Below are 24,264 nucleotides of genomic sequence, written 5' to 3'. Positions count from 1 at the left end.
TACATGTTTGCAATCGATTAAAGAATTCATTCCGTGCCATTTTGAGGTATCTGGGGGCGGGAATGTAGCACCAAAAAGAGGCAGAAGATGGCGACAAAGCTCTGATAGGAGCTTTGTCGACATTTTCTGCCTCTTTTTGGTGCTACACGAAGTTTTCAGACCAAACAAAGTACAGCAAAATGCATTGACGTGATGGAAGGACTGCTACAATGTGTCCTTTTTTCGGTCAGGGGCGTTCCTTCAGTGACGTAACGTACGGATTCGTCACCAACTCAAAAACAAGACATCCGGAATATTCAGCACGAGTCTTAAACGTAAAATCTAGCTATATGCGGTGGAATCTTTGTAAAATACGCTGAGTAGAAGTCATTTGAAGGGATTTTACAAATTATGGACACAACTTGTCCAGAGGCATCGGTTGTCCTCGAAAATAGTCTGCTAATTTTGTGGCCACTTTTAAGATGTTACATCTGGGGTTCTATGTAGAGCTCTTTCAGAGGAAACCAACTTTGACACTTGTGCCCCACAGTAACAAACCATATCGAAAACCATTACAGCTTACTGTTGCTCAATGATAATTTAATGGCTTGCTGCCATGACTCTCAAAAGACTTCCTGTTTTGGACAGACAAGGAGACAAATGCAGATGTTGTGGCCGAGTGCCCCTTGAGCATTCTGGTTTGTGTGGAATTTGTCTACTTGGTTGGAAAAAAATGTCATCAAAGTGTCTGATGTTGTTGTCAAATGAGAACCAATGTGTCTCAAATGACTATTTTTTTCATAGACAGACGTAGATCTGTTTACGGGGAAAAAAAACTCCATCCCAGCGCATGATTAAACTGACCTTTACCCCCATTTGAAAACATGGCATTGAATTTACACATTTTGTGTTGGTAGTTCTGTTTCATCCAAAAGTTAGCTTTCACTGCCAGGGCAACTGGAGAATCAGAGACGTCCGTCCATCTGCGTGCAAACTGCAAACAAGTACGGCCATTGGATGACGTTGTGTTTATTCTCCCTCACAGATGGTTTTGAGTTCTTGGAAATCCTGAAGGAGGTCGCCCGAGACAATACACACCTGCCTGAGCTCAGCATCGTCTGGATTGACCCCGATGACTTTCCATTGGTGAGCACTCGTACATTTTACATGTCAGAAACAATTGAGAGATCATTTCAATCCAAAACTTGAACGCCTCCAGTTGATCCCCTACTGGGAGAAGACCTTCAAGGTGGATCTGTTCAGACCGCAGATTGGAATCGTCAACGTTACAGATGTGAGTCCATCAAGACGTGATGTGTGTGAGCATGTGACATTGTCAAGTAATAATATGTGTGTGTGTGCATGTAGGCTGACAGTGTGTGGATGCTGATGGAGGAGGAGGAAGTTCTGCCCTCGGCTCAGGAGTTGGAGGACTGGATTGAAGACGTCCTCTCTGGGAAAGTCAACACAGAGGATGATGACGATGATGACGACGACGATGACGACGATGACGACGATGACGACGATGATGACGATGATGACGATGATGACGATTAGTAATATGCATCTTTGAACCAGTCATTTCTCATAACCTCCCCAACATTAGCAATTCCATTATAGAACAGGTGAACAGGTATGGTATGTTATCTGCTTTTAAGGAGCCGTTGTGTATTTTTAATACAGTAAATTGACTTGATAAAGGTTTTGTGATTGGCAGTTGTCACATTGATCATGAAATTCATACATAAAATCTTTCTGTTAATCAACACACGGTAAAACAAGTAAACGGGTGTTACCTCTATCTGCATTTACTGGTAATAAACCAATGTGGGTGCTTTATGTCTATTTGTCTTCTCTGTTGACGGCTGAAGAAACCTTTTCATAGATGGACCACTCCTGTACGACTGAGAGCTTACACAGACGTATTTAATGGTTAACATTATCCAGCTATCCATCTAGCTAGGTATCTATCTACCTAGCTACCTATTTGCTATCTATTGCTATCTAGTAGCTATATAGCTTTCTGGCTATCTATCTAGCTAGCTATTTATCCATTAGCTAGCTAGCTAGCTTTCTATTTATTTGACTTACTTCCAGGTTGTGAACGCTGGCGTGTGCGGCTACCGCTGCTCACCCACAGAAAAACCTATCCTGCGACTGTAAACTGACCTTAAGAGTTTTGAAAGACGCTTAGAAATGTATTATTATTATTAGTTTAAAATCTTTTGACTACATACTTTAAAATCCAAGCGTTGGTATTATTATTATTATTATTATTATTATTATTATTATTACTTTCCCAGCTTTTAAATAAGACACATTCCATTCAAAATTCACTCTTCTCAAGGAAAGTGAATTTTATGTATGTAGCTATACAAAATATTTTAATATACAAATTAGGCCTATTAAAACGTTTTTTTGAAAAATCCTTAATGTCGAAAAGGACATGCGTGAAGGAACGGAAAATCGTGACGGACAAATGTTATGCTTAGTACAAATATTTTTTAATGCGTCTTTTTTTTTTAAACAAAATGTAACTTTGACACAGTTTGTGTGACTTGTGCTCAGTAGTACAAAAGAAGCTTCATAAATGCATAACACACATACAATACACATGTACACAAATCGAGAACAAATGTATAGGTCAAGACAAAATATGTACGTTATAAAACACAAAACTACATCAGTGACAATAATACGTCACAATGAGATGCCAATTTTTTTTTATTTAAAAATGCATATTTTCCCCTCACGAGTGAATTTAGTTTGACGTGTGCAGGTTCCAAACTGGTTAATAGGGGGCAGCAGCGAGACAACTCGTGATCCAAACACTGCACGACAGAATTAGATCGACCGACTTTACCGTTAACATTAAAAATCAAAACAACACAAAAAAATTGTACTTTTGTTTGTTGTTTTTTTGTTAGAAATGTTCCCTGTAATCACTGACTTCCCACATAGTCTCATGCTGCTTAGAAGTGCTGTCATACTCTTGGATATAAATAAATGTCATTGGAATAAAAACAGCATAGTTTACATTGAGATATCAAAACATCGACTGTGGTGATTGCAGTATTTGATGTCATCTACAAATTCACAATCGCTTTTTTTGCACAATACAAAAAAAAAAATCCAAGCAGTGCACAGTTTTAATATAAAGAGTATGTAGGGATTGATGCACATTCACATATAAATACTGTACAGACTGTATCCCAACAGCTACATAATTTAAAACCAAGTCTTCATTTCGTTATTTTTCGAGCTACGCGTTTGGCAAATGTCTCCCATGAAAACACTTTTTTTTTATGCATCCTAAAAAGTCACCCATTCATCCACATGCAAAAAGTCTTTTAATAGTGCATACAGGACGTCAAGATCGAAAATCCATGTATATTCCTGTCAGATTATGCCAGTAGTCAGTGGAGATAAAAAAGCCTTCTTGAGAAGGTAAATCCCGTAGGTCCAGAAGAACAAAAGACCGTCACACTGAAGTTTCCGACTGGAGCAGAAGCACAAACTTGTGCGATTTTGGGTCAACGTATTCCTCACTCACTCGGATGTACGGGATGCTCTTGATGGTGACGGCGATATTGAAATCGAGGCACCTGAGAACAAAGTCGCTGCCATCCTTGACGCCGCTCGTTACCGATGCCTCGCTCACCAGCGTCCACTGGTCGGCCATCCAGCGCTCGGGGCCGTACTGCAGGGTGGGGCCCGGGGACAGGTACGTCTCCAGGAAGGCCTGGTGACGTGAAACCAAACAACACATACACTTGATGTCATGTTTTGAAACGATGGTGTCAGTATGTGATAATTGCAGGACATTTTCGGGTGTTTTAGCATGTGGTCATAAAGCGTGCGGCGTGAGGGGAAGTGTTCTCACAATGGAGCTGACGTCGCCTCGATCTGTCACTGATTGATGGGCAGCCTGGATACAAAAACCTTACCTTGGGGCTCATATTATGGATGAGACAAAAGGCCAAGTGCTTCTGGATGCTCTCCATGCTGTGACACTGCTGCCTCCTGGTGGTGCGGAGGTACTTCTGCAGGGCGCGGGCCATCGAGGGGAAAATGGCCAGAGCCGCTTCCCGGACATCCATGATGTCTGAAGGCGTGGCGCGCTCGTCTTCCTTCTTCATGCGCCGCACATGCGTAAAAGCTTCCTCCACCGCCACCACCAACCTGACCAAGGAAGTCAATACTGGGATTAGAGTGGATACGAGAGATATGCAGTAGGTTTTATTTGTTCGAGAAGTGAGGAAAATAGCACTCTATGACAAAGTTGTTTGTGAAAAACAATGTACAGTGAGACCTCAACTTACGAACTTAATTGGTTCCCAGACAGAGTGTGTAAGGCGAAAAGTGTGTATCTCAAATAAACATTTCCCATAGGAAACCATTAAAATGGGAATAATCCGTTCCCGGGTTTCCATAAAATATACTTTTCAACTAAATAAGCCTTAAAACTACACACAACATACCTTATTCTATGTATAATAAATGTGCTATTGTATTGTAATGAAACAAATACACTGCATTGTATTATAAAGTCACTTTATTTACATTTGTGATGGTCATTTATGGCTTGATTGAATGGCGTTGGAGGTCGAAGGTCAAAGGGAATTGCTGTTTGGAAAGAGAGGCGCATTACATGAGGACTGTAATTAAAGAATTAAACTGTGCTGTAAAATCAAGTTTTATTTACCTTTTTGATGGTCGTTGATGGCTTATGGAAGGAGAGTCACCTTCCATAAGGACTGTTGGTAACTTAACCTCTGGTGCTGTTCGGTCGTGTGCTTCCGCCGAAGATCACTCCGCCAGCCATGGTGGGTGTGTATTATGAAAATAGTGCTTATTATAAGGTTTAATTTTCATACATTTGACGTTTGTAAGACGAAAAGTTTGTAAGATAAGGTGTTTGTAAGTTGAGGTCTCACTGTATTATATCACAGGTGTCGAAGTCAAGGTCGGTGGGCCAAATTTAGACCACCACATTCGGGCCGCGATATCAAATGAAACGCCAAAGCAAATTCCATGATGCCTGCCTTCTTCTTCTTTTTTTTTTGGCGTTTCCCTTGAGGGGTCGCCACAGCGAATCAGTGTCCTCCATCTTCAGAGGTTTGATTCGCAAGTTTGCTTTGGCCAAGCTTTTACGTCGGATGCTTAAGTCCGAACCAACATTTCAAATTGTCCCATGTCAACCACAATAATGGTAATTATTTTTTATTTCAAATTTGAAGTCATTAGTCATTAACTCATTTTTTTCTATTTTTTTTCCTCACTATTTGTATTTTTTGTCTAAATACTACAACTTAACTCATTCACTGACAGACGATGTTCAAAAATGTGTCCACTCCAGTGTCAGTGAGGGAAGGTGGTTTAAACATTAAAGAGACAGGCAGACGACAGAGAAAGAGTGACAAAATGGATAGAAAACAGCGACATTTGGATTGGTTTAAACTTTGATAGTTCAAAAGCAAAGTGTAGACTGCAAGGTAAAAATTCCCATCAATCAAGCTCCACAAATAACCCGCACAAGCCATCTGTACACTTGAACACTTGACACAAAAAGCTATCAACCCAGCTAAACAGAACACAATTGATGAGGAACAAGGTAAAATGATCGCAGAGAAAGCACCTACAAGGGATTATTCCTCAAGATGGTGAAAGAAGAAGGCTACGTTCCTCATCAAGTGTTTAATGCTGATGAAACCGGCCATTCTATTCCATCAAGCCATCAACGACCATCACAAAGGTAAATAAAACGACTTTATTATACAGTACAGTTTATTTCTTTAATTAAAATAGCATAGCACATGTATTATACATAAAATAAGGTATATTTTGTGTAGTTTTAAGGCTTAGAAAATTAGAAAATTATGTTTTATGCGGACCTGGGAACGGATTATTCTCATTTTAATGGTTTCTTATGGGAAATTATTTTTTGGGATACACAATTTTTGCTTTACACACACTGTCTGGGAAGTTCGTAAGCCAAGGGATCACTGTACAATATGGCTCATTGTGTTGCTCCTTCTGGTGTGCTCCCCTTGGCCAATAGGGGACAGCGTGGGAGAGGAATTTATAAAAAAGGAAGTAGACTGCATTTAATCTTTGGTTTACCTGGCTTTCCGTTTGCGCACTCGTCTCTCGTAGTCAGCCTCTTCGTAGTACAGCTCATTATGGGCGCTGTCTTTGCGTTTGGCGGCGGCTGCGATCATAGCCTGGGACTGGTTTCCATTCGCAGGCTGCGCCCCCGCCGCGCTCCCCGGAGCTGCGCTCAAAAACAAGAACGAGGACAAGGGTTGAATTGATGATATCACCTTGAGCCCGAGGAAGTGAGCGCTCGCAGATTAATGGGCTGTGGCTCAGTGAGGAGAACAAAGGAAGGAGAAATGTCGACCTTCCGCACTGATACATTCAAAAAAAATGACATGAGCGATTTGAGAACATCCAAGATTTGATAACCTCGCACAAGATGAAGATTTGACAAGTCTACAATGTAAATGTTATGGTTAAACATTGTTTCTGTCTCTGAAAACCATATAAAAAATGCACAAAGAATGAGTGATTATATTATTAGCCCTCATATTATGTTGAAAAAAAAAACACATTGATTATGTTATGGGTCATTTTTACCTGTATGTAAAAATCCACACCAAACAGTCAAATAACTGTTTTAGGTTTCTGAGTTATAAACATACTTAAAGGACACCCGACGTCTCCGGACAAGTTGTGACCATAATTTGTCAAATGGCTTCAAATGACTTCTACTGAGCGTATTTTACAAAGATTCCACCGCATGTAGCTATATTTCACGTTTTAAGACTCGTGCTGAATATTCCGGAAGTCTTGTTTTTGAGTTGGTGACGAGTCCGTACGTGACGTCACTGAAGGAACGCCCCTGACCGAAAAAAAAAAAAAAAAAGACACATTGTAGCAGTCCTTCCATCACGTCAATGCTTGTTTGGTCTGAAAACCTCGTGTTGCACCAGAAAGAGCCAGAAGAGGGCGTCCAAGCTCTACATAGGGAATTTATATGAATTTATAAAAAAGTGACATTTTTTTATTTCCTAACTAACATCAGAAAAACGTTTTATAGCATCTAAAATACCCAAAACACATAGGCTGAATTTTTAGTCAAAGGAAAAACACCAATAAAAATGACTTAAAGTGTCCAAAAACTGCCACAAAAGGACATCAGAAATGGGGATTTTCAGAACGTCCCACCCCCGGTTCGTGACGTCACGCCGGGACGTCTTGCCTTGCTCAAGAATCAAAACAATGGCTTCAGATTCGGAAAAGATGCTTTCTTGTTACTCATCCAGTTATGAATATGATTCACATAGTTCTGAAGAGGAAAGCATAAATGTTTGCAATCGATTAAAGAAGTCCTTCCGTATCAATTCGAGTCGTCTGGACTCCAATGTAGCGTCCCAGAAAATGCACAAGATGGCGCACAAGCTCTGTTGGAAATGGGCTAATTTGTCTGCTGGGAATTTGTGTCAACTTCTATATGGTGTTACCGCAATTGGTAGCCTTGGTGCGACACACAACGATTTACCATCGCGTTATTTATGTGTTTTTCCTTCTAATTTTGCCATCAACACGAAGTTTTCAGACCAAACAAAGTACCCAAAAATGCATTGTGTGTCACTTTCACGGTCAGGGGCGTTCCTTCCGTGACGTCACGTCAGGCATCGTCATCAACTCGAAAACGACTTCCTGAATATTCAGCGCGAGTCTTAAAATGTAAAATATAGTTATATGCTGTGGAATCTTTGTAAGACGTGCTTAGTAGAAGTCAAGTGCTTTAGTCAACACAAAAACGGAACTGGGTAAAATTGACCCGTAACATAATATGAGTGTTAATTGTGTATAGCTATTTATATATTAAATTGAATATCGTAACGATAAAATACTGGTAGAAGTAAAAAATTATTCCACATCATTAAAAGAGTAGATAATAATTCATTCCAAATAATGAAAACCAAAAATAGTTTGCATGAAAACAAACAATATAAATTGTTACAATTTTACACTTGCATAAAATTACAACCACATAAATTGAATAATATTAAATGTCATGTTTGACACATTAACAGTTCAGTAGATCTAATCTATATTGTTGTCAAAGTCAAAGTCTGCTTTATTGTCAAACATGCTAATATGCATGACATACAGCACAGATGAAATTACTGTCCTCTCGGACCCAGCATGCAAGGCACTTATGACTTTAACAAACATAATAAACACGAAAACGCCAATTTGTTATTAATAATCCATCAATACAAATCAATATAGTTTGAGATATATATTTTATTCTATAATTGAAAATTACAGCACATTGCGTGGCATTAAATTAAATGTAACATTTTATACATAAGATATCATTTTTAAAATATTGTATTTTTTTTATTATGAATTTATACAGAAAATTAGAATGGCGTTGACACATCAATCTTTTTTTATGGACACGCAAATGAAAGAGTCATAGCGGTGCATTTCATCCAACATGTGACTTGGCGGCTTAGTAAGACGTTAGCTCATTTGAAGGGTGATGTTTGGGGGAGGGGGGGGTGTACAGGCGGTAGAGAGTGAGGTAGAAGTCGGGTCAAACCTGAAGTTTCAGATCTTAATCATGAAGCTATTTTGCATATGTGTGAAAACACATTGGTGCAGGTGAACGAGAGGGTAACGAGAGGTAAAAAAAAGAAGTGGGAAAAGGAGCAGGGAGAGAAGCTGAAGTGAGAATATGTGAGGATTGAGCGCTTCTCTGATGAATTATTTAAGGCTTCAAATGCTGCCACCCCCCTGGAGGCCTTTCGGATGAAAGGGGGGGGGAGAACGCCGGTTCTAGGATGCGAGCACGGCGAAAGCCGTGTGAATTTGAGAGGGCGGAGAGGCGGAGGAGGGGGGGTGGGGCATGGTGGTGATAGCCAACGGTGCAGCGTTCTCTCTTAACTACAGTAGTTGATCCATATTAGTGGGCAACTGAAGAGAATGCACAAGGACTATTTTTATGGATGAGCTGTGCTTACCGTCGACATTGTAGACTTTTAATCCGGCCAGGTGCTTGGCGGCACGGTGTTTGGAGGCTGAAAGGAGCGCCGGGTTGTGGAGCGGGAAATCTCGGTAGTAATACTCCAAGACCGTGAGAGCTGCGTTCTGAATGCTGCGGGACGCAAAAAGAGACACGGCGGCTTGTGATTGACACCAGAATACGTAACGACCAATGCTCCATGTTTGCAAATACAGTGAGACCTCAACTTACGAACTTAATTGGTTCCCAGACAGAGTGTGTAAGGTGAAAAGTGTGTATCTAAAAAAAAACTTTCCCATAGGAAACCATTAAAATGGGAATAATCCGTTCTCGGGTTTCCATAAAATATACTTTTCAACTAAATAAGCCTTAAAACTACACACAACATACCTTATTCTATGTATGATAAATGTGCTATTGTATTATAATGAAAGAAATACACTGCATTGTATCATAAAGTCACTTTATGTACATTTGCGATGGTCATTAATGGCTTGATGGAATGGCGTTGGAGGTCGAAGATCAAAGGGAATTGCTGTTTGGAAAGAGAGGCGCATTACATGAGGACTGTATTTAAAGAAATAAACTGTGCTGTAAAATAAAGTTTTATTTGACTTTTTGATGGTACAATAAAGTCTCGTTATATCGATATCGGATATATCGATAGTCCCGGTTATATCGATACTATTTCTATGGACGCACGGAGAAAATTACATGCAAACATGGTCGGATATATCGATAGTCCCGGTTATATCGATATTTTTTCGGACTCCCTTGAATATCGATATAACGAGACTTTACTGTAGTTTATGGCTTATGGAAGGAGAGTCACTTTCCATAAGGACTGTTGGTAATTTAACCTCTGGTGCTGTTAGGTCGTGTGCTTCCGCCGAAGATCACTCCGCCAGCCGTGGTGGGTGTGTATTATGAAAATAGTGCTTATTATAAGGTTTGATTTTCATAAATTTGACGTTTGTAAGACGAAAAGTTTGTAAGATAAGGTGTTTGTAAATTGAGGTCTCACTGTAATAGCAAATAATTTTGCAATTTTATGAGACTATCATGAATACATACGTTCATAGTAAAAATTAGAACAGTTTCATGACAGCATTTTTCAGCAAGTTTCTTCAAGTCACAAGTTAATTCCTGGCCAACAGCACCCTCTAGTGGACGTGTAATAAATCACACCACAATCGCAGCTTGGGTTGTTTCAGACGTAGCACTACTGAAGGCCTAGGAGTGACATGCACGGCCTGCCACCGTCACAGGAATGTGATTTTTTGATCATGGCACAATAGACGACAGCGGAATAATGTCATTAGTATGCACTCTACGTACTATTTTTCATTGGCTTACTTTTTTCGTATGACAGAAAAAGTGTTTCCTGAACAGATGCTTATTCTCATTGCTGATGTGTACGATGAAGGAGCTTCGATGTACCTGAGCTGTCCAATATTGTAGTGGCGCGTCTCTCCGTCGGTGGATCTGATGACGCACACGCTGTAACACGGTCGCAGGTGGCGTAGCTCCAGCAGTACTACGGCCAAATAGTGCACAAAGAGTTGGGAATCCACCAGGGACACGGCGAACTGGACCACGCCGTGATAGTCCTCGTCCTGCAATGGAGGAGACGACGTGCAGCGCAGATTTCATTACATGATTCTAGTCAAATAGAAATTGGTGATGACTGATTCCATCCATTTTCCAAGTCATTTATTCTCACAACGGTGGCGGGAGTGCTGGAGACTATCCCATCTGCCTGCAGGCAGTAGGTGGGGGACACCCTGAACTGGTTGCCAGTCATTTGTAGGGCACACAGAGACGAATAACCATCCACGCTCACAATCACACCTGGGGAGAATTTAAAGTGTTCAATCAGCCTGCCGTGCTTGTTTTTTTTTTTGAATGTGAGAGGAAATCGGAATACCCAGAGAAAACCCACACGGGCATGGGGAGAATATGCAAAGACAGGAGGGCCAAAGTCGAAATGGAACCTTATACCTCTGCATTGTCCTAATCAACGACTGATTTATTTCACAATAATTATGGTGACTCCGGTTTAACAACTTCATGGACTTGATCTATTTGCTATCTGTCTAGCTGGCTATATATTAGCTATCTAGTTAGCTATTAGCTATCTATCTGGCTAGCTGTCTAGCTGGCAATATATGAGCTATCTAGTTAGCTATTAGCTATCTATCTGGCTAGCTGTCTAGCTGGCGATATATTAGCTATGTAGTTTGCTATGAGCTATCTATCTGGCTAGCTGTCTAGCTGGTGATATATTAGCTATGTAGTTAGCTATTAGCTATCTATCTGGCGAGCTGTCTAGCTGGCTATATATTAGCTATCTAGTTAGCTATTAGCTATCTATTTGGCTAGCTGTCTAGCTGGCGATATATTAGCTATGTAGTTAGCTATTAGCTATGTATCTGGCTAGCTGGCGATATATTAGCTATGTAGTTAGCTATTAGCTATCTATCTGGCTAGCTGTCGAGCTGGTGATATATTAGCTATCTAGTTAGCTATTAGCTATCTATTTGGCTAGCTGTCTAGCTGGCGATATATTAGCTATGTAGTTAGCTATTAGCTATGTATCTGGCTAGCTGGCGATATATTAGCTATGTAGTTAGCTATTAGCTATCTATCTGGCTAGCTGTCGAGCTGGTGATATATTAGCTATCTAGTTAGCTATTAGCTATCTATTTGGCTAGCTGTCTAGCTGGTGGTATATTAGCTATGTAGTTAGCTATTAGCTATCTAGCTGTCTAGCTGGCGATATATTAGCTATGTAGTTAGCTATTAGCTATCTATCTGGCTAGCTGTCGAGCTGGCGATATATTAGCTATCTAGTTAGCTATTAGCTATCTATTTGGCTAGCTGTCTAGCTGGTGATATATTAGCTATGTAGTTAGCTATTAGCTATCTATCTGGCTAGCTGGCGATATATTAGCTATGTAGTTCGCTATTAGCTATCTATCTGGCGAGCTGTCTAGCTGGCGATATATTAGCTATGTAGTTAGCTATTAGCTATCTATCTGGCTAGCTGTCTAGCTGGCGATATATTAGCTATCCAGTTAGCTAGCTTTCTATCTTTTTGAATTACGTCCGGCTTGAGTGAACGCTGGCCCGTATGGCTGCCGCTGTTCATCCACAGAAAAACTTTATCCTGTGACTGTAAAGTGACCTTGAGAGTTTTGAAAGGCGCTTAGAAATCAAATGTTATTATTATTTTTATTTATTATAAAAAATTATTATTATTATTGACATGAGTGCTGTATGGTGGAAATTTCAATTCCTTGACAACAAGACGCGGGTTGTCATTTCTATTGATTTTAGTATTGGAAAGCTGACTCAAAGCGCCGCTGTACTTTTATTGGTTTCACGTTGGGGCACCGTTTTGCCTTCACCTGCGCATCGAGGATCCTGACGCCGTAGAAGAGCCAGTAGGACATGGTAAGCAGTAGGGTGAGCGTGGTGAGGAAGGCCCGGCACGCACACACTCTCGGCAGGCTGGCGCGGGCTGGCCGGAGAAACAGTGCCCAGATGGCGGTCAGGAGCATGAGGAGCTTGAAGGAGAGGGACAGGAAGAGGCCTTCGCATGCGGCGCCGCAAGGCTGCAGTCTTTCGGGCCACATGATGACGGGCAAGAGGAGGAAAACCAGTGGAGTGGCCAACACTAGCACACCCCCGCAAAGGCCGACAGCTAACGGGAGGTAGCGGCGGAAACCTCGGGTCCGGTCCTGTATCCCCTTGCCCAAGCCCACCACTTCCTCCTGGGAAATGCTGAGCTCGGAGGTGCCGGTCACCGCCGTGGTGGTTTCTCCCCAGTTGTCATCCTAGAGGCAAGCAAGACGTCGTCGTTTTAGCGATGGAGTTGACCGTGAAAAAAACAACAGCAGAAGATTCTTGGGAGAATGATGACCATCTCCAAACCACACAACGATAAATTTTCACATTTCCTCCTCGTGGCCGCCAATAAATTAATCATTAAATAAATCATGAAATAAATAGATGAATAAATCATGAATTAAATAAAAAAAAACAAATAAAAAAAAAACAAATCAATAAGAATATACATTTAAAAAAGATAAATAAATACAAATAAATAAGAATAAATACAAATAAATAAGAATGCATACAAATAAATAAGAATGAACATAAATGAATACAAACAAATATTAAAATAAAATAAAATAAAATAAAATAAAATAAAATAAAATAAAATAAAATAAAACACAACACAACACAACACAACACAACACAAAACAAAACAAAACAAAACAAAACAAAACAAAACAAAACAAAATGAAACCCAAGTTCCTTTTTAACTCAAACAAGAAAAGAAATCCGGATTTACAGCAGCAAAATGGTGAACGGGGGAAGTAGGTGAACGAAAAGTATAAAAATAAACATAAATTATAAAATATGTAAAATAAATACTAATAAAATGGCCTTGTTGACTATTTTGAAGACATTTCATTAATCTACAATTGTAGTATAGAGTGGTATTTTCTAAGCTTTTTAAAAAAAAAAATCGACATAAAAACTATTTTGACGACATTTGATGAAGCTATAATTGTCGTTAAAAAGTAGTATTTTTTTTCGCCTTCTGCCCCCAAAAAATTATCAATAAATAAAAAAAATCCACATGGGGGAAAAAAAAATGTTTTTTTTCTCCCTTCCATTTTCATGTCTTATGTGTGTTTGTGGGCATGCAATTAAAATAGATTTCACTCTCTTGTACTCTTTAGCGCTAGACACTTTGGGTATTAAAAATGAAGTCTTCCAAAAATGCTTTGATGTAATGTAGGCCGACAGGATGCACACACTGACATAGCGAACACAACATAAACTCTTTCCATACCCGTCACACTATATTAGAGTCACATTCTTTTTCATTTTCATCCTCTTATCATATCCGTACCACAAACACTTTTAGATTGTCACTCATTCTCATTAGCTATTCGCTATCCCCTCAGTGTGAAGAAGCGCTGAATAATTCTCCCAACACATGAGCACTGGAATGTGATATGATTACAAGGGTGTCAATTTGGTGTCTGGACTAGATTGCAAAATGTTGGATGAAAGTCTTCCCACCAATTAAATCCATGCTGAATAAATTCCCATTTGGTGCTACAACTGGGGGGAAGGGAAAAATGGAGATTTTATGTGTGAATGTGAACAGTGACTACTGTCTGCACGTCTCTTTTAAAGGACAACCGACGTCTCCGGACAGGTTGTGTCCATAATTTGTAAAATGGCTTCAAATGACTTCTACTGAGCGTATTTTACAAAGATTCCACCGCACATAGCGATATTTTACATTTTAAGACTCGCGCTGAAAATTCCGGAAGCCTTGTTTTTGAGTTGGTGACGAGTCCGTACGTGACGTCACTGAAGGAACGCCCCTGAACGAAAAAAGGACACATTGTAGCAGTCCTTCCATCACGTCAATATATTTTGTTGTACTTGTTTGGTCTGAAAACGTCATCTTGCACTAAAAAGAGCCAGCAGAGGGCGACCAAGCTCCATGTAAGGAATTTATCAGCCTGTGGAAACGGGCTGATAAATTAATTAATTCGGGCTGATTAAACGAGCTTGGTCGCCATTTTCTGCCTCTTTTTTTGGTGCTACACCCCCACCCCCCTATTGCCTCAAAATGGCACGGAATAAATTCTTTAATCGATTGCAAACATGTATGCTTTCCTCTTCAAAACTATTTGAATCATATTCATAACTGGATGTGTAACAAGAAAGCATATTCTCCGAATCTGAAGCCATTGTTTTGATTCTCCAGCAATGCAAGACGTCTTGGCGTGACGTCACGAACTGGGGGCGGGACTTGAAAATCTGAAAATGCCCAATTCGCAGCTCCATTTTTTGCAGATTTTGGACACTTTAAGTAATTTTTATTGGTGTTTTGACTTTGAATAAAAATAGACGCTATAAAACGTTTTTCTGATGTCCGTTAGGAAACAAAAGAGTGACGTCGGTTGTCCTTTAATGCTCAGATCAATTCCCTCAAGACACAGCAAAGGGGGCGGAGCTTTGAAATGACATGCAGTCGACAAGGCAATGGTGTGCACTGACATTAAAAAAAAGTTTTAAAAAACATACAATACAGTATACGAATGACATCATCACAGTGACGTATCATATCGCAATACGTCAATGTATCCCGATACTATCTTTGCAGAAAAAAATGTACGATATCACACGAGGTGTTAAATCTCGCCCACCTCTGAAAACGTTTTTTCCCCCCTCCAACCAATGTGTTCATGTGACGAAGCCATGAAGCCGCTCAACAATAACCCTTTGACACAGCCAATACACTGCCGCCATTAACTCTCCCAGGTTTAATCCTTAAGATTATCGCCGCACTAATCAGGGCGCCAGATCGCTACGTTAATGCAAAGAGTGGACAGAAAGGCTCAAGAAGGAATTACTGCCGCGTCAAGCCTGGTCAGATAGTCCACCCTGACCACTTGTATACAGTCACAAACACAAGCCGTCTACACTCTGCCTTTGAACTATCAAAGTTGAAACTCTCTCTCTGTCGTCTGCCCGTCTCTTTAATGTTTAAACCAACTCCTCTCACTGCTGCATTCTTGACCAATCACGTGGCCTTAAGCAAAAACTGGGGGCGGGGAATAGACGACAAAAACAGTCGGATGCCATTTTCTTGTGAGGAGAACGGGCTCGTTCGCGAACGACACATCACTCATTGTGGCAGCTCTGTGTTTATCACGAAAAATAGTTTGTATGCCAAGGTAAAATGTTCATAAATCTAACATTCGTAAACTGAAAAGTTCATAAACCAAGGGTTTCGTAAACCGAGGTATATGCAAATAACTAAGAAATGATAGTCCCCAGTCAAAAAGAGATTACTGTTTGTGATTTCAGTTTATTGAGAGCCAGCGCTGCCGGGAAACCCAATCTGCTGCCCTCTGGCATCAAGTCACAACGTCCAAAGCTCACAAAGCAGTAAGAGACCCGAGCGCTGCTGGCCTCATGTCAGTGACGCGCATGTGAACATGGCGGATTATTCATATCAGCTTTCTTCAAAGTGCCCAAAAATGATCTAAGGCGGTAAGAATATGTGACTCCTTCTTTTGTGCAGGAGCACCTTCCTTTTATGTGAAAAAAAAAATGGCGAACAACCTGCCAAAGATGATAAAAAGGCCTTTCGGGAGCACACCTACTCGCTACTAGCGGACTTTATTACCGTGTGATGCAGACAAAGGATGAAAAGTGGCGATGGTTGTGAGTCAATTTAAATTTGTTGTGTTTTATACGAGTAAGTAATTTCCTCTCACAAATTTTGGATGGATGGGCTTGTACAGTGAGACCTCAACTTACGAACTTAATTGGTTCCCAGACAGAGTGTGTAAGGCAAAAAGTGTGTATCTCAAAAAAAAAAATCCAATAGGAAACCATTAAAATGGGAATAATCCGTTCCCGGGTTTCCATAAAATATACTTTTCAACTAAATAAGCCTTAAAACTACACACAACATACCTTATTCTATGTATAATAAATGTGCTATTGTATTGAAATGAAAGAAATACACTGCATTGTATCATAAAGTCACTTTATTTACATTTGTGATGGTCATTTATGGCTTCATGGAATGGCGTTGGAGGTCGAAGGTCAAAGGGAATTGCTGTTTGGAAAGAGAGGCGCATTACACGACGACTGTAATTAAAGAAATAAAGTGTGCTGTAAAATAAAGTTTTATTGACCTTTTTGATGGTCGTTGATGGCTTATGGAAGGAGAGTCACCTTCCATAAGGACTGTTGGTAACTTAACCTCTGGTGCTGTTCCGTCATGTGTTTCCGCCGAAGATCACTACGCCAGGCGTGGTGGGTGTGTATTATGAAAATAGTGCTTATTATAAGGTTTAATTTTCATAAATTTTACGTTTTTAAGACAAAAAGTTTGTAAGTTGAGGTGTTTGTAAGTTGAGGTCTCACTGTATTTAACTCGTTCACTGCCACACGTGCAAAAATGTGTCCACTACAGTGCCAGGGTTTTTGTCATTGTCACTTGAATTCCAGAACCCACAGAATAGAGTTTTAGGACTACATAAACATTCAATACAGCGTTAGAAACCTGAGACTCTCTTCTTTGATCAGAAAAAAAGAGTTAATTATTAAATTATACTGGTTTTGAGTTATATGAGCTTGAAATAAGGGCGGCTGTCCAAAATACAATGCAATACAAACATATTGGTTTAAATAGTGCTTTAAGAACAGCTGAAGCAGGAACAAAGCGCTAACGTGGGAAAAAAAAGGAAATTCTACCCCGTCGTGGAAAAGAAAAAAACATTGCTAGAGGCCATGGCCAGCGTTTTATCAGCACCCAAGCATGAAAAAAACAAAACCCGAACAAATTCAGGAGTCATATTTTCAAAAATACTTTGTGGTTACACTGCGTCACACATACTGTAGCTGTCTTTTCACATATAGGGTTCGACTATACGGGTCAAGCGAAGCGTACAAGAGCAAGAATAATCCTCCATGATCCTTTACCGCTATTGTAAATGTTGCCGAAATGTCAACCTGGATTAAGCAATTGCGATTAAGGCGCACATGGCCACTTTGTGAGAAATACCTGGCCCTCTTCACCGGGATCCGCCCCCGGCGAGGGCTCCCCCGGCAGCGGCTCGCCATTGTGCACCGGCGAATCTTGGGAGGACGTCTCCGGGGGATTGATGATGACCGACTTCTCCGAGCGGCTGCTGTCTTTACTGCCGCAGGCCTTGTGACGTTCGCGGCCCCGGTCACTGAATGGGAGGGCGGGAAAAAGATGCGGTGAGGTCGAGGGAACGTCAATGATGCGCTCAATCGCCATCACATGGAAGGGAATCTCAAATTTGGTGATTTATGGATAATGTTTATATATAATGTATATACAGTAAAGTCTCGTTATATCGATATCGGATATATCGATAGTCCCGGTTATATCGATATTTTTTCGGACTCCCTTGAATATCGATATAACGAGACTTTACTGTATATCTATATTTATAGATATTTAGATATGAGCACATTGCTAATGAGCACATTGCTCATTAGCTTGCACGCTTGCTTTCTGCTGTCTCTCGCAGAGGTATATCGATGCTAACTGTCACGGTTTGCTAGGTGGTGATGGCGGTGGATCCCAAAAAGCAGGCAGGAGGGAGAAGCAGGTTGTATTTTACAAATTGTATTAAAATAAAGTCAGCAGGTACAAAACCTAAAACATCAAAATCATCTGAGCAGAAAAATACAAAGTATCAAAGAAAACCAAGAGTAAAAGTCTGCCAAGATGAAACAAACTTGACAGGGTGCAGAAAACACATGCACAACATGCAATGCATACAATGACCCGACACCGAATGATCGTGCCGGGAGTCCTTTAAACTGCCACTGATTGGAACGACCAACACCTGTGCAGCTGCAGGCGGGGCAGACAGCGCTATCCGTTGGTCGCCAACCAGACCGTGACACTAACGTTAGCATGGGGCTTGTTAAAATGCCATTCGTGGTATTGTTTCATTGCAAATTAGAATCACAACAGAAGCTTTTCTCTCCATAAAGGCGAATCAACCTGATTTTTTTTTTACTCGTCCTCTTATTCAAAAGGGACGTTTACCTGTTTCGACATCAACGGCACCTAAGTCAGGATCATCCAATTAAAATGACGTTGTCACATTTCAGTTTGCGACCAACAGGCGGCATTGTAGGGCCCCGTCTGCAGCTGCACAGGTGTTGGTCGTTTTAATAAGTGGCAGTTAAAAGGACTCCCGGCATGACCCGATCGGTGTCGGGTCATTGTTTGTTTCGCCCTTTCAGGTTTGTTTCGTCTTGTCATATTTTACTCATGGTTTTGTTTGCTACTTTGGACGTTTCAGCTCTGATATCTTTGTTGTTTGAGATTTTGTTCCTGCTGACTTTATTTAATGCAATTTGTCAAATTTGCCTGCATTTTTAGGGTCCACCACCACCCGTACCGCCTCGCAAATCGTGACAGAAGCTCAGCTTAAGCACAAGTCGTTCTCTCCCTTACAAGTCAGATCGAGTGTATTGGTGATTCGAGTCGGCCTACTGCCTCCCGCACTTGACCAACTCCTCAAAGTTATCCCGAGGTCCAAATAAACAGAAGAATTGACAAGAAACTCACCCATGTCGGTTTGACCTCCCCGAGCGGCTAGAATAGCCCGAGTGGGTCGACTCTGTGTCCATTTCTTAATTTTTGCGGTGGAAGGAGGTGAAACGTTTGGCGGAGGTCCTTGGCAGGACCGGGAGGTTGCTATGGAAATGGGCCTATAAAAGACCTCAGGAATCCACAACCAATGACTACAACCTTGTAGAACTTCTTTGGCAACCGCACTGACCTGAAACACACACACACACACACACACACACACACACACACACACACACACACACACACACACACACACACACACACACACACACACACACACACACACACACACACACACACACACACACACACACACACGTCACTAGACACTAGTTACAGTAAAACAAGTCGCTTTCTAACACAATATCAATAAAATAATGTGTCAAATTGTGTTTTTCTTTCAATCTGTGTAGATTCTGAGTCTGAGTCTGCATTTCAAGAAAACGAAACACCATGTGAATTACAAAAAAGATTGACATCTAACGCTTTGACTCATGGAAAGAAAATTTCACGTGACCCGCCAGTGTTTGACTTTTTGTAAAAAAAAAAAAAAAAAAAAAAAACGATGTTTGACTGCGGCAGGAATGAGGTTAAAGTGCGCATTTAATGACGCTCATGTTTTATTCATCACATGTAGACGCTATGATCGGTCCAGACTCCAGGCTGTCCTTTCCATTCGCGTACACGGTGATGTCCCGCTGCTTGGTCATCCACGACCATTCATTACGCCGTCGCTTCGCTATTGTCATGGCAACTCGCGACAAGGACAATCTTGCATGTGGGCCATTATCTCGATGCAGATTGTTCACAAGGAGTTTTTCATATTACCGTATTTCCCGGTGTATAAGGTGCACCGGAGTATAAGGCGAACACCCAATGAATGGTGTACAGTAAAGTCTCGTTATATCGATATCGGATAAATCGATAGTCCCGGTTATATCGATACTATTTCTATGCACGCACGGAGAAAATTACATGCAAACAGGGTCGGATATATCGATAGTCCCGGTTATATCGATATTTTTTCGGACTCCCTTGAATATCGATATAACGAGACTTTACTGTATTTTCTAACTTTTTTCATACATGACGCGCACCGGACTATAAAATGCAGCTTCAATGAATGAAAAAAAGATTTCCAAATATAATATATAAATCCAAATACAAGGCACACCACATTATAAGGCGCTACAGTAGAGGCTGGGGTTACGCACTACTTCTCCAGGGGGAAATGGAGTCGGTGGCTGCTGACACTGTTGTAGCTCAATATTATTTCACACATAAGGCGCACCTGCGTATAAGGCGCAGGGTCATCTTTTGAAGAAAATGAAGGCTTTTGATGCCAATCATACCCCTTCCCGTGAAATTTGAGAAACAATCCCATGCATTGCTAATATAGATTAAGAAGTTACATCAGGCAACACTCTTGGTTTTTAAGGGCAGATTAAATCGGCATGGGACCAAATCTGATTGGACGAAGAAAAAAAAGAACATCCACCATCCGCACACAAAGAATAGCAGCAGTGTGGCCAATTAAAGGACAACCGACATCACTTTTTGGTTTCCTAACTGACATCAGAAAAACTTTTATAGCTTCTAAAAGGCCCAAAACACGCAGTATGATATTTTTAGTCAAATGCAAAACACCAATAAAAATTACTTCGTGTCTAAAAAGTACTTCCATTTGAAAACGGAAGTGGCCAGTTTCAGAAGGTCCCGCCCCCTTGTTCGTGATGTCACGCCAAGACATATTGCCTTGCTCGAGAATCAAAACAATGGCTTCAGATGATTTCTTGTTACACATCCAGTTATGAATATGATTCAAATAGTTCTGAAGAGGAAAGCATACATGTCTATTACCCCCACTCCCACCGGTGGTAATAGGCCAGTCGTTAGTCAGGAATGTAGGAACAATCAGTGGGGCCACAGGGAGGGGTCCTCTGCCCCCCCAACCTGAGAGTAGGGACCTATCATAGCTGTGTCCGGCGCCACCAGGTCTGGACATTAGGGATATATAAATAGGGCCGATACGACCAGTCAGACTTTAGTTCGCTGACGAAGCCTCTTGGATAGGAGGCGAAACGTCCGAAACCTTCACTTTTGTACAGATGACGGCTGAAGAAACCTTCTCATCAATCGCTTAAAGAGTTTATTCCGGTCATTTTGATGCATCTGGAGAGAAATGTAGTGACAAACTCTTTAGTACTCACAGTACCCAAAAAAAGGCAGAAGATGGCGACAAAGCTTCATGGAAATGGTCTCCTGGGAAGTTTTGTCAGCGAATTTCAAATACACTGTAGAAGTCTTAATGCAACACACAACGATTCACCATTGTGTTATTTATGTGTTTTCCTTCTAATTTCGCCATCAACACGGAAAAACAAGTTTTCAGATCAAACAAAGTACCGCAAAATGCATTGACATGATGAAAGGACTGCTGCAATGTGTCCTTTCTCAGTCAGGGGCGGTCCATTAGTGACGTCACGTACAGACTCCTCACCAACTCAAAAACAAGACTTCCTCATTATTCAGCGCAAGTCTCAAAACGTAAAATATAGCTATATGCGGTGGAATCTTTGTAAAATACGCTCAGTAGAAGTCATTTGAAGCCATTTTACAAATTATGGACACAACCTGTCCGGAGACGTTGGTTGTCCTTTAAAACACGATGCAATGAATCAAATATAAGATCTTGAAAGATCTTCTGTGGTGCCACTTTATTACATTTTGTGTCTACAGCTCATCAGAGCTGACATCTGGAGCGTCCACTGTTGCCGCGACAACGCCGCAAGCTGGGGAACCCAATTAAGCAATAACAATCAATCAAACTGAGAGATGTGCTAGATCGACTTGTGGGCAAAGAGGGCGGGGGTGGATTTATGTGTCACACCCGACGCGCTTTGACGAATAAGATGATGATTTGATTACAAACTGTGAAACCCCGCCTCCCGGGTGCCGACCTCTGGGCCAGAAGAGGCGGAAATGGGGGCCAAGGCGAGAGGTGGCATTGAACCAGGCCACGCGGAAAAAATGGCCGCCACAGGGAAAGAATAACTATCGCTTACAAACCGAGATATTAATATTAATAATAATGACGAGTGGGACTCCTGATGCACTTTCCGACTTCTGAATGTCAAATTTCTCCTTCTCCCCCTGTCTCAGTCAACCCCCCTCTTTCCCTCCTGCCCTCTCCAGCTCCTAAAATGCTACTTTTCCTTTGAGACATTTACAGTAACACACAGCATGATGTCCGGTGATGCATGAGTGCGGATGCGCTCGGTCGAGTGCACCCGGAAGAGAGTGAGGAGCGAGAAAGTGACACTAATGTAAAACAAACACTCATTAGTGCATTTATTTAGCAGCTGAGGAGCTAGCGTCATCACGCATGTGAGCACATCCTCTCTGCGGGCGGCCTTCCAAAAGACAAAATACACGATTTGTCCATTATTGTACAACTAATTATGCTCAACAAAGTCCAGATTTGTCAGGTCACATCAAATCCGCAGATACATTTGACACGGACGACAATCATTTTAACACAGAGTCATGTGAAAAGCGGTTTACCGATAATCATAATGAACAATAAATAGATCAGCACCAGCAGAGTATTCCAATGTAAGCGTAAGACATGAAGTGGGACCTCGAAAGCAAAATTAAACTGATTTTTCACAAAGGATAAAACAGAAAGAATCAGTTTCAGGGTTGAAGAGACAGCAATGACATTTTGAACACTCTATTTGTGGTCAACTATATCACATATCACATTTTTCTCCAGGGTCAAGGATAGTCCGATGTATTTTTTTTACACTAAGAACTAAACTGCAGCGGCTTCAACTTGCTGTGAGTGTGCAGAAAAAAGTGAGCATCAATACAAACATCAACTTTTTCTTATGGAGGGCATACATGTTAAGTTTCAAGAATCATAAATCAGGAGCTTTTTGTACTCGCGACTCTGTGGTGCGTGTAAAAATAATCTAAGTGTGACAAAAGTTTAAATTAGAAGTACAGTAAAAAATCTGCACAAAATTGAGCTGCAAATTGGGCATTTTCAGAAAGTCCCGCCCCCAGTTCGTGACGTCACGCCAAGACGTCTTGCATTGCTAGTGAATCAAAACAATGGCTTCAGCTTCGGAGAATATGCTTTCTTGTTACACATCCAGTTATGAATATGATTCAAATAGTTCTGAAGAGGAAAGCATACATGTTTGCAATAGATTAAAGAATTTATTCCGTGTCATTTTGAGGCAACATTGGGGGAAAATGTCTCACCCGAAAAGAGGCAGAAAATGGCCACCGAGCTCCTGTGAAGAATTAATCACCCCGTTTCCACAGGCTGATAAATTCCTTACATGGAGCTAGGACGCCCTCTTTTGGCTTTTTCTGGTGCAACATGAGGTTTTCAGACCAAACAAGCATTGACATGATGGAAGGACTGCTACAATGTGTCCTTTTTTCAGTCAGGGACCTTCCTTCAGTGACGTCACGTACGGACTCGTCACCAACTTAAAAACAAGACTTCCGGAATATTCAGCACGAGTCTTAAAACATAAAATATAGCTATATGCGGTGGAATCTTTGTAAAATACGCTCAGTAGAAGTCATTTGAAGCCATTTTATAAATTATGGACACAACTTGTCAGGAGATGTCGGTTGTCCTTTTACTTGTATGGCGAGGGAGGAATTCATACATTACACTGTGTGTATGTAGAACATTGGCAGCCAGCGGGGGGGAATAAAGATAAACCGCTCGTAGATGAGACATGAATTAATAAGAGATATAATTTCATCAAAAATGTACAGTGAAGCAAACAGTTCAAAAGAAACTGATGGCTACTTTCGAAGAAGGACTTGATACATTATTACTCCTTTGGGGAAGTGATATGCATATGCAAATAGTGTCCCTGCCCAATTATACACACATCTTGCTTCATCTCACAGAAAAAAAACCTTTAATAACAAAGAGAGAGAAAGAGAGTAACACAGCCTCATTTTTAAATGTCACAATGAACTAGCAGATTACTTGCAGTACACATACATGTTATTTCTT

The 24,264-nt window shown here is 40.9% G+C and overlaps 2 protein-coding genes across 3 annotated transcripts in view; one reads left to right on the top strand and one right to left on the bottom strand.

Moving 5' to 3' along the window:
• The window catches only part of LOC148894843 (calsequestrin-2-like), an 11,554-nt gene extending 9,736 nt beyond the window's left edge, over positions 1-1,818 (top strand). Inside the window, exons 9-11 of the mRNA XM_089002396.1 lie at positions 1,025-1,125; positions 1,199-1,273; positions 1,348-1,818. Of these exons, the coding sequence (XP_088858522.1) occupies positions 1,025-1,125; positions 1,199-1,273; positions 1,348-1,536 (365 nt within the window). The 3' untranslated portion in view covers positions 1,537-1,818. The remainder of the gene's footprint in view (positions 1-1,024; positions 1,126-1,198; positions 1,274-1,347) is intronic.
• A 144-nt stretch (positions 1,819-1,962) lies between these two features.
• LOC148894841 (vang-like protein 1) overlaps positions 1,963-24,264 on the bottom strand; it is a 73,846-nt gene continuing 51,544 nt past the window's right edge. For both annotated transcript variants that reach the window (XM_089002395.1, XM_089002394.1), the window contains exons 2-9: positions 19,191-19,404; positions 17,640-17,811; positions 12,433-12,861; positions 10,463-10,638; positions 9,021-9,154; positions 6,103-6,253; positions 3,927-4,161; positions 1,963-3,721 (exon numbers count right to left, since the gene is read on the bottom strand). In XM_089002395.1, the coding sequence (XP_088858521.1) occupies positions 3,461-3,721; positions 3,927-4,161; positions 6,103-6,253; positions 9,021-9,154; positions 10,463-10,638; positions 12,433-12,861; positions 17,640-17,811; positions 19,191-19,252 (1,620 nt within the window). In that variant the 5' untranslated portion in view covers positions 19,253-19,404 and the 3' untranslated portion in view covers positions 1,963-3,460. The remainder of the gene's footprint in view (positions 3,722-3,926; positions 4,162-6,102; positions 6,254-9,020; positions 9,155-10,462; positions 10,639-12,432; positions 12,862-17,639; positions 17,812-19,190; positions 19,405-24,264) is intronic.

The sequence above is a fragment of the Hippocampus bargibanti genome, linkage group LG08, assembly GCF_051943395.1.
Source record: "Hippocampus bargibanti isolate YZ-2025 linkage group LG08, ASM5194339v1, whole genome shotgun sequence".
NCBI classification, from domain to species: Eukaryota; Metazoa; Chordata; class Actinopteri; order Syngnathiformes; family Syngnathidae; genus Hippocampus; species Hippocampus bargibanti.
Note: the sequence above shows the minus strand (reverse complement) of the source record. Positions and strands in the feature narration are given on the sequence as shown.